The sequence below is a fragment of the Rissa tridactyla genome, unplaced genomic scaffold (genome assembly GCF_028500815.1).
Source record: "Rissa tridactyla isolate bRisTri1 unplaced genomic scaffold, bRisTri1.patW.cur.20221130 scaffold_683, whole genome shotgun sequence".
Taxonomy (NCBI): Eukaryota; Metazoa; Chordata; class Aves; order Charadriiformes; family Laridae; genus Rissa; species Rissa tridactyla.
The window spans coordinates 22,657-32,475 of NW_026529895.1; the positions used below are offsets into that span (position 1 = coordinate 22,657).

General features: G+C 73.7%; 1 protein-coding gene across 1 annotated transcript; it reads left to right on the top strand.

Annotated features, from left to right (window-relative positions):
* The first annotated feature begins 943 nt into the window (after positions 1-943).
* LOC128903835 (acid-sensing ion channel 1C-like) lies at positions 944-9,614 on the top strand. The gene is given in 8 exon segments (XM_054187724.1): positions 944-1,498; positions 7,058-7,208; positions 7,308-7,360; positions 7,362-7,436; positions 8,402-8,552; positions 8,680-8,699; positions 8,701-8,737; positions 9,130-9,614. Coding segments are annotated over 8 exon segments (1,200 nt in total). The 3' UTR covers positions 9,288-9,614.
* The last annotated feature ends 205 nt before the right edge of the window (positions 9,615-9,819 follow it).

Genomic DNA, 9,819 nt, shown 5'->3' on the forward strand with positions numbered 1-9,819 from the left:
TCACCCTCCAGGGTGGGGGACCCCGATGCCATCCCCCGGGGGAGGGAGGACCCCTCCATCGCCCCTTGGGGTTGGGGGGACCCCTGTGTGACCCCCTGGGGCGGGGGGTCCCCGGGGCCGCCCCGGGGAGGGGGAGCTGCCCGCTGACCGCCCCCCCTCCCCCCCCCCCCGGGGGCTCTCACCGGGTCCGGGCCCGCGGCCGCCGGTGCCGGGAGGGCTCCGGGGGGACCGAGCTGTCGCCGTGTCCCCCCCCCCACCCCCCCCCCCCGGGGCTCGGCGGGGGGCGGCGGCGGGTGGAGCCGGCGGGGGGCGGGGGCGGGGGGCGGCCGCAGAGCGGCGGCGGCTGCGCGGCGGCGGCGGGAGCGGGGCCGGGACCGGGATCGGGATCGGGACCGGGACCGGGATCGGGATCGGGGCTGCGCCTGGGACCGGCACCGCGGCGGGGGCTGCGACCGGGGCCGGGAGCGGGGCTGGGACCGCGATTGGGACCGGGACCGGGATCAGACCGGAGCTGGGACCGGGACCGGGATCGGGATCGGGATCAGACCGATCAGTCCGCGGCACCGGCATCGTGTGGGGGGTGTCGGAGCGGCCGGTCCTGCCCTGCCTGCCCTGCCTGCACTGCACTGCCTTCCCTGCCTGCCCTGCCTGCACTGCCTTCCCTGCCTGCACTGCCTTCCCTGCCTGCACTGCACTGCCTGCCCCTGCACTGCCTACCCTGACTGCCCCTCCCTGCCTGCACTGCCCACACTGCCTGCCCTGCCTGCACTGCCCACACTGCCTGCCCTGCCCGCGCTGCCCACACTGCCTGCGCTGCCTGCACTGCCCACACTGCCTGCGCTGCCTGCCCTGCCCGCCCTGCCCTCGCCGCCCGCAGCACCCTGAGCCCCGTGGCGGCGATGGGCTGAGGGCGCCGGGGAGGCGGGGGGGTGCCGGGGGCAGGATGAGGCCGGGCTCGGAGGGCAGCGGGGAGGGCGAGGGTCTCTCCAGCCTGCGGGCCTTCGCCCACAGCTCCTCGCTGCACGGCATCAGCCACGTCTTCGCCTACGGGGCCGTGTCGCTGCGGCGGGTGCTGTGGGGCGGCTTCTTCCTGGGCTCGCTGGGGCTGCTGCTGCTGGTCTGCGCCGAGCGCGTCGCCTACTTCCTCACCTACCCCCACGTCACCAAGCTGGACGAGGTGGCCGCCCACAACCTCACCTTCCCGGCCATCACCATCTGCAACCTCAACGAGTTCCGCTTCTCCAAGATCACCCGCAACGACATGTACCACGTCGGCGAGCTGCTGGCGCTGCTCAACGACCGCTACGAGATCAGCAACCCGCAGCTGGCCGAGCCCCACGTCCTGGCCGCGCTGCGCGACAAGGCCAACTTCAAGAACTTCAAGGCCAAGCCCTTCAGCATGGCCGAGTTCTACAACCGCACCGGCCACGACCTGGCCGACATGCTGCTGCAGTGCTCCTTCCGCGGCGCCAACTGCACCGCCCGCAACTTCACCGTGGTGAGTGCCGGCCCCGCGGCACGGGGACGGGGCGGCCGCCAGCCCCCGGCCACCGCCAGCGGGCCCCGGTGTCCTGCCAGGGCCGGGCAGCCCCGCGGGTGAGCCCCTTCTCCCCGCCGGCCCCGCTGCTGCGGCGGGCTGGGTGCCAGCCTGGGGGTGCCCTCGCCCCGCGCTCGCCGCGGGGGTGCCAGGCGGCTGGGAACGGCGCCCGGGATGGAGCCGTGCCGTGCCGCGGGCCCTGCGCCGCGCCGGAAGGCTCTGCCTGCAGGCGGGCACTCGGGTGCGGAGCGCTCGGGGGTGCGGGATGCTCGTGGATACAGGATGCTCTTGGGTGCGGGATGCTCACGGATATGGGATGCTCATGGGTGTGGGATGCTCATGGGTACGGGATGCTCTTGGGCATGGGATGCCCTTGGGTGCGGAATGCTGGTGGGTGCAGGACGCTCTTGGGTACGGGATGCTCATGGATGCGGGATGCTCATGGATGCGGGATGCTGGCGAGTGCAGGATGCTCATGGATGTGGGATGCTCATGGATGCGGGATGCTGGCGAGTGCGGGATGCTCATGGATGTGGGATGCTCATGGATGCGGGATGCTGGCGAGTGCGGGATGCTCATGGATGTGGGATGCTCATGGATGCGGGATGCTGGCGAGTGCGGGATGCTCATGGATGCGGGATGCTCATGGATGCGGGATGCTGGCGAGTGCGGGATGCCCTTGGGTGCAGGATGCTGGCGGGTGGATCCCACAGCCCCGCTCCCCCCGCGCCAGCCCCAGATGCCGCCCGGGCACCGGCAGCAGCCGCCGCTTCCCCCGGGCGGTGTTTGCACACAGGCTCCCACGCCCGGGGCTCCTCCACGCAGCCGGAGCGTGGTGGGGGGGAGCGGGGCCGCCACGTCCCCGTGCAGGCGGGGGCTGCTGGGGGCGGCCGCAGGACCTGGGGGGTGGGCACGGGGACCCCCCCCACCCAGCCCTCGGCTCCCCCGGGCAAACCTGGGCCGGGTCCTGCGAGACCCGCCTGGGACAGTGACTGCCCGGGGGATGGACGGGACGGTGGCACCGGCCGGGACGGGCAGGGACGGTGGCACTTGCAGGGCTGGTGGCACGGGGCAGGACGGTGGCAGGGACATGGCAGCGCGTCGCGGGTGCCACGGCAGCACCGGGGGAGCGGGCGGGGTGGGTGCTGCGGGAGCTGGGCACCCTGTGCCCCCCGTGCGCGGCTCTGCTGGCTCTGCTCAGTCCCCGTCACCGTCGCCGCGGGCTCAGCCGCGCTGTCACAGCCGCAACCGCCCTCGGCTTCAGGCTCTTCGTGCGTGAAATGAGTTCTGGGGGAGCTCAGTTGAAGGGAAGCCCCTTCGGAGGCTCCGTGTCGCCCGCGCCTGTGCCGGAGCCGCGTGGGTCGAGGGCTGGGAGGGTGGCGGGTCCCCAGGGCAGGACGGGACCCAGTGGTGCCACCGGCGTGTGGGGGCCGGCACCGGCCACCCGTCTCCGTCCCTGTGCCGAGGGTCTCGGGGGGCGCGTGCCATGCTGCCGCCGCTGTCCCCGCACGCTCTGCCCGTGTGTGCCGCACCCCCGGCTCCCGCAGCTGGCCAGAAACTTCTGCCGGAGCAGCCGCGGTGGCCCCCGGCACCCGCAGCCCCCCCAGGGGCCACCTTGACCCCGAGGGGCCACCCTGACCCCGGCCCAGCCCCCCACCTCACCTTTGCCGGCTAAAAATACGGATGTAATGCCCTTAGTGCCGGATTATCGCCCTGCGCCCGGCGCTGAGCCGCGGCTCCCGGCACCGCATCCGGCCACAGAGGCCACCGGGGCTCCCGGCCCCTGGGAGGGCGCCTCGTCCCAGCCTGGGCTCCCTGGGGACGTGGCGAGTGGCCAAAGCAAGGGCCATCCCGGCTGGGGACGGGGCCACCAGTTGTCGTGTCCCCCCCCCCCCCGGGGCTGGCGGGGACGGGAGGGTGCAGGGACGGGGGACCCCGGGGCGCGGGGACCCGTGGGGCGCAGGGACGCCGTGTCCCCGGGGTGCAGGGCTGGGGGGGGGCCCGACGGTGGGTCACCCCAAGTGTGGGGACCGGGAGGGCTGGCAGCGCCGGGGCCGTGTCCCCCGTCCCTCTGTGTCCCTGTCCCCCCCCCCGGTCCCCCGTCCCCCCCCCCCCGCCGGCCCCAGCGCATCCCTGTGCCGGGCAGCCGTTGCCATGGCAGCCGCCCCCCCCTTCCCTCCTTGGGCAGCGCGTTGCCATGGCGACGGGTCCCCTCTTTGGGAGCAGCCCGTTGCCACAGCAGCGCCCCCCCCCCCGCACCCGATGGGGCAGGATGGGGGGGGACACACCACACCCCCATGGCGGGGGGTGGCTATGACCCCATGGGGCAGTTATGGACCCCCCACACCGGGTCACCGCCCCCCCACCCCCCCGGGCCATGGGTCAGTGATGGGACTGGGGGGGCCCAGGGGCAGCCCCTCCGTGGGGCGGGGGGGGGGCTGTGGGTCCCTGCGTGGGATGGGCAGGGGGAGGGGCTTGGGGGGGCTGTGCTGGGGCTGGGGGGTGGGGGGGGGAAGTGCTGCAAACCTGGAGGGGCAGGGGGGCTGCGGGCCTGGGGGGCTCGGGGGGGTGTTCAGCTCCATGTCACGCTGGGGGCTCTGGGCAGGGTCGGTGCCACCAGACACCGGTCCCTGGGGTCCCTGGCCGAGTGTGTGGGGGTCCCTGGGGGCTCTGGGGGGTCCCCAGTGGCTCAGGGTGTCTGTGGCTGTGGGTCCTGGGGGCTCGGGGGTCCCTGGGTGTGGGTCCTGGGGGTCCCCAGGAGCTCTGGGGGTCCCTGGCTGTGGGTGCTGGGGGGCTCGGGGGTCCCTGGGGGTCCCTGGCTGCAGGTCCTGGGGGTCCCCAGGGGCTCTGGGGGTCCCTGGCTGTGGGTCCTGGGGGCTCGGGGGTCCCTGGCGTGGGGCAGGCTCTCAGGTCCCGGTGGGGGACAATGGCCTCTGCTGCCGTGGCTGAGCCAAGCCCTGGTCCCCGTCCTGGCTCACGTGTCCCCACGTGTCCCCCCAGAGCCACGCTGAGGACCCCAGTGTCCCTGCAGAGCCGGGCAGGACGGGCCACCATGGCCACCGAGCCACTGGGCTGGCTGCCATGGCCAGCAATCCACTGGCCACCAGGCTGGCCACCATGGCCATCAAGCCGCTGGTCACTGGGCTGGCTGCCCACGGCCACCAATCCGCCGCCCACCAGGCTGGCCACCATGGCGACCAAGCCGCTGGCCACCGGGCTGGCCACCCATGGCCATCAAGCCGCTGGTCACTGGGCTGGCTGCCATGGCCAGCAATCCGCCGCCCACCAGGCTGGCCACCGTGGCCATCAAGCCGCTGGCCACCGGGCTGGCTGCCTTCGCCTGCTCCTGCACCCTGCAGGGGCTGGGCCGCGTCTTCGCGCCGGGGTCGCCGCCGTGGCGCCGGCTGCTGTGGGGCCAGCGCCTTCCTGGCCCCGCTGGCCACCGTCCTGCCGCAGGCGGGGGGCGCGTGTCGGGCGGCACGGCGCGCACCCCCGGGTCACCGCGCTGGACGGGCAGGGCTGGGGCAGGACCCCCGGGGCTGAGCAGGTTTTGGGGCTGTGGGGTGACGGTGGGGTGCAGGCTGTGGGGCCAGGGGGTGCTCAGGCTGTGGGGGTGATGACCTGTGGGGCCGTGGGGGGGGTACAGGTTGTGGGGCGATGGTGGGGCTGCACGCGCTCTGTGGGGCGCGCAGGCTGTGTGGTGGTCAGCTGTGGGTCAGCCATGGGGCGGTCGGCTGTGGGGCGATGGTGGCGTGGTCGGCTATGGGGGGATGGCTGAGCTGCGTGCACTCTGTGGGGCCGTGGGTGCAGGGCTGTGGGGCGGTCGGCTGTGGGGCAATGGGCTGGTGCACTCTGTTGGCCATGGGGCGCAGGCTGTGGGGCCACGGTGGGGTGGGGGCACAGCCCCTGCCCGCCCCACTGGCCCCCAGCCCCCGTCGCCGCCCCGGGACGGCTCCTCTCGGCCACGGGGCCGTGGGGAGATGTGGGGCCGTGGGGGGGGCTGTGGGGCTGTGCTCGCCGCCGGTGGGGGCTTTTCCCGTGCTGGGGGCTGCGGGAGGCGGGGGGTCGGCCCTGGGCTGGGGGGGCTGCGGGCGCCTTCCCAGGGGTTGGGGTCCCGCGTCCCGCCTGGGGCTGGGGAGGGACCGTCCCTCTGCCACCGTGACTTGGGGGGCAGGACGTGGGACGGGACGGGACGGGGGGGCAGGACGCGGCCAGGGGTCCCACGGGGCCTGGGGACGCCCGGGCCTGTGGGGGACCCGGCAGAGCCGAGGCCGCGGCGCTGGGGCAGAGACGGCAGCAGCCGCCCCACGGCCCGTCCCCAGCCCCACGGCGGTCCCGAGGGGAAGGGGTGGATGCAGCAGCCCCCTCCCAGTGCACGGAGTGGTGGGGCACTGGGATCCTGTGGGGCACTGGGATCCTGTGGGGCACCGGGATCCTGCCCTGCCCCCCCACCCCGGCTCCGTGCGGGGTCCCCGTCCCGTCCCCCGTCGTCCCCCCCGAGCCGTGCGGGTCCCGCGGCGGGCGCTGAGGTGTGTGTCCCCCCCTGTCCCTGCTGTCCCACCCCCCCCTTCCCCGCTGTCCCCGCTCTCCCCCCCACCACTGTCCCCTCTGTCCTCACTGTCCTGTCCCCCCTGTCCCCACTGTCACCCCCCGCTGTCACCCCCTGCTGTCCCCTCTGTCCCCACTGTCCTGTCCCCCCATTCCCTCTGTCCCCACTGTCCCCCCCCATCCCCCCTGTCCCTGCTGTTCTGTCCCCGCTGTCCCCTCTGTCCCCCCATGTCCCCCCTGTCCCCACTGTTCTGTCCCCGCTGTCACCCCACACTGTCCCCTCTGTCCCCACTGTCCCCCCGTCTCCTCTGTCCCCGCTGCCCTGTCCCCACTGTCCCTGCTGTCCCCCCCCGCTGTCCCCGCTGTCCCCCCACACCATTCCCCCTGTCCCCGCTGTCCCCACTGTTCTGTCCCCCGCTGTCACCCCACACTGTCCCCTCTGTCCTCACTGTCCTGTCCCCACTGTCCCCCCCGTCCCTGCTGTTCTGTCCCTGCTGTCCCCTCCCACTGTCCCTTCTGTCCCTGCTGTCCCCCCGCCTCCCCTGTCCCCACTGTCCCTACTGTCCCCGCTGTCCCGTCTCCCCTGTCCCTGCTGTCCCGTCCCCACTGTCCCCCTCTGTCCCTGCTGTCCCCCCCATCCCACCTGTCCCCACTGTTCTGTCCCTGCTGTCACCCCACATTGTCCCCCTCTGTCCCCCTGTCCCCTCTGTCCCTGCTGTCCTGTCCCTGCTGTCCCCCCCCGCTGTCTCCCCTGTTCCTGCTGTCCCCCCACCATTCCCCCTGTCCCCGCTGTCCTGTCCCCCCCATCTCCGCTGTCCCCCCCATCCCCCCTGTCCCCACTGTTCTGTCCCCGCTGTCACCCCACACTGTCCCCTCTGTTCCCCACTGTCGTCCCCCCGTCTCCCCTGTCCCCGCTGTCCCCCCCGTCCCCGCTGTCCCCCGCTGTCCCCTCTGTCCCCGCTGTCCCCGCAGATCTTCACCCGCCTGGGGAAGTGCTACACCTTCAACCCGGGGGGGCCGGGCCGGGAGGTGCTGACCACGCTGCGGGGGGGCGCGGGCAACGGCCTGGAGCTGATGCTCAACGTGCAGCAGGAGGAGTATCTGCCCGTCTGGGGGGACACGGGTGAGACACCCCCCCCCCCGCCCCCCCCACCCGCGACCCGCCACCCCCCCCCCCCCCCAACACCCTGCACCCCCCCGACCCCCCCATCCCGCCTTGCAGACGAGACCTCCTTCGAGGCGGGGGTGAAGGTGCAGATCCACAGCCAGGAGGAGCCCCCCCTTCATCGACCAGCTGGGCTTCGGCGTGGCCCCCGGCTTCCAGACCTTCGTCTCCTGCCAGCAGCAGCGGGTATCCGGCCCCGGAGCCCGGGGGGGCCCCTCTGACCCTTCCCCCGGGCTCGGTCCCACCGCTGGCAGCGACCCCCGGCATCGCCCCCCCCTCCACCCCCCCCAACCTCCTGCCCAGCAGAAGCGGGGCGGGGGGGCGGGGGGGGGATCCTAAATTCAGGTGCCACCCCATCGCCAAGCGCCGTCCCCGCACCGGCCACCGGCCACCGCACGGCACAGACCCACCCCCCCCCCCCACCCCCCCGCCCCCGGCTGCTGCCCACCCCGGTCCCTGCACCCCCCCCCGGCCCTGGCCTGCTGCCAGCCGGGGCCACGCACCGGTGACAACGGCCACGACGCCCGGCCCCTGTGCCTGGCGAGCAGGGGCAGGGGTGGCAGCGGGGACCCCGGGGTGGCAGCGGGGTCTCCGGGTTGTGTGACCCCCCCCCCCCCCCCGGCACCAGCTCTGTGGGACGAGCTCTGCCCGAGGGACAGGGCACCATGGCAGGCTGGGGACATTGGGGACATCAGGGACACCTGCCCGAGGGACAGGGCACCATGGCAGGCTGGGGACATTGGGGATGCCCACCCAGGGGACAGGGCATCGTAGAGGCTTGGGGACACCAGGGGTGCTCACCCGAGGGACAGGGCACCACAGTGGGGTGGGGGACATTGGGGACACCAGGGACGCCCGCCCAAGGGACAGGGCATCATAGAGGCTTGGGGACACCAGGGATTTCTGCCCGAGGGACAGGGCATCATAGAGGCTTGGGGACATTGGGATCACCAGGGACACCTGCCCGAGGGGACAGGGCACCGTGGCGGGGCTGGGGACATCAGGGCTGCCCACCCAAGGGACAGGGCACCACAGTGGGCTGGGGACATTGGGGACACCAGGGACGCCCGCCCAAGGGACAGGGCACTGCGGCGGGGCTGGGGACATCGGGGCCAGCGCGGTGGCCGTGTTTTCCTTAGCCGCGGTGGCAGCTGGTGTACCTGCCCCCCCCCTGGGGGGACTGCAAGGCCACCCCCATCGAGTCCGACTTCTTCACCAACTACAGCATCACCGCCTGCCGCCTGGACTGCGAGACGCGCTACCTGGCCGAGAACTGCAACTGCCGCATGGTGCACATGCCCGGTCAGCCGGGGGGGGGGGTTGGGGGGGGTGGGGAAGGGGGGGTGCCGGGGTGGGGGGGGTGTGTGCCGGGGCCGGGGGGGAGCCCCCTCACCCTGCCCCTGCAACCCCCGCACCCCCCCTCCCGCAGGCAACGCCAACGTCTGCACCCCCCGAGCAGTACAAGGAGTGCGCGGACCCCGCGCTGGGTACGTACCGGGGGGGGCAGCCCCCCACCTCCCCCCATGGCCCCCCCCACCTCAGCTCAGGGTCTCCCCCGCGGTGCCCACCAGCCCTGGGCACCCCCAGCCTTGCCCCGGGACGCCTCGTCCCGTCCTCCCCCCCCGTCTCCATCGCCATGAAGGTGGCACCGGTGTCCCCACCGCCGGGGGTTGGGGGGGTGTCACCTCCGGCGCAGCCCCCGGACGTGCATTCCGGGCCCCCCCCACGCGCCGCCAGCAGCGCTCCTGGCACACTTGTCCCGTGCCACCGGCGCCCGCCTCCGCCCGGGCACCCTCCTGGGAGCATCCCGGTCCCCAGCATCAGGGGGGGGCGGGGGGTGGCGGTCCCCGTGGTCCCCGTCCCACCCGCACCCCCCCAGACTTCCTGGTGAAGAAGGACAGCGAGTACTGCGCCTGCCGCACGCCCTGCGCCATGGTGCGCTACGGCAAGGAGCTCTCGATGGTGAAGATCCCCAGCAAGGCCTCCGCCAGGTACCTGGCCAAGAAGTTCAACAAGACGGAGCAGTACATCGCGTGAGTGCCACCGCCGCGGCACGGCGTGGGGGACGCGGCACTGGCCGCACCGCATCGCTCACAGTACATGAACCGGCACGGCACGGCATGGGGGACACGGCACGGCTGCACCGCATCGCCCACAGTACATGAACCGGCACGGCACGGGCATGGGGGACACGGCATGGCATGGGGGACACGGCACGGGCTGCACCGCATTGCCCACAGTACATGAACCGGCACGGCATGGCACAGCACGGCATGGCATGGGGGGACATGGCACGGCATGGGGGGACACGGCACGGCCGCACCGCATTGCCCACAGTACATGAACCGGCACGGCATGGCACAGCACGGCATGGCATGGGGGACATGGCATGGCATGGGGGACACGGCACGGCTGCACCGCATCACCCACAGTACATGAACCGGCACAGCACGGCATGGGGGACACGGCAACGGCCTGCACCGCATCACCCACAGTACATGAACCGGCACGGCACGGCACGGCATGGCATGGCATGGGGGACACGGCATGGCCACACTGCATTGCCCAC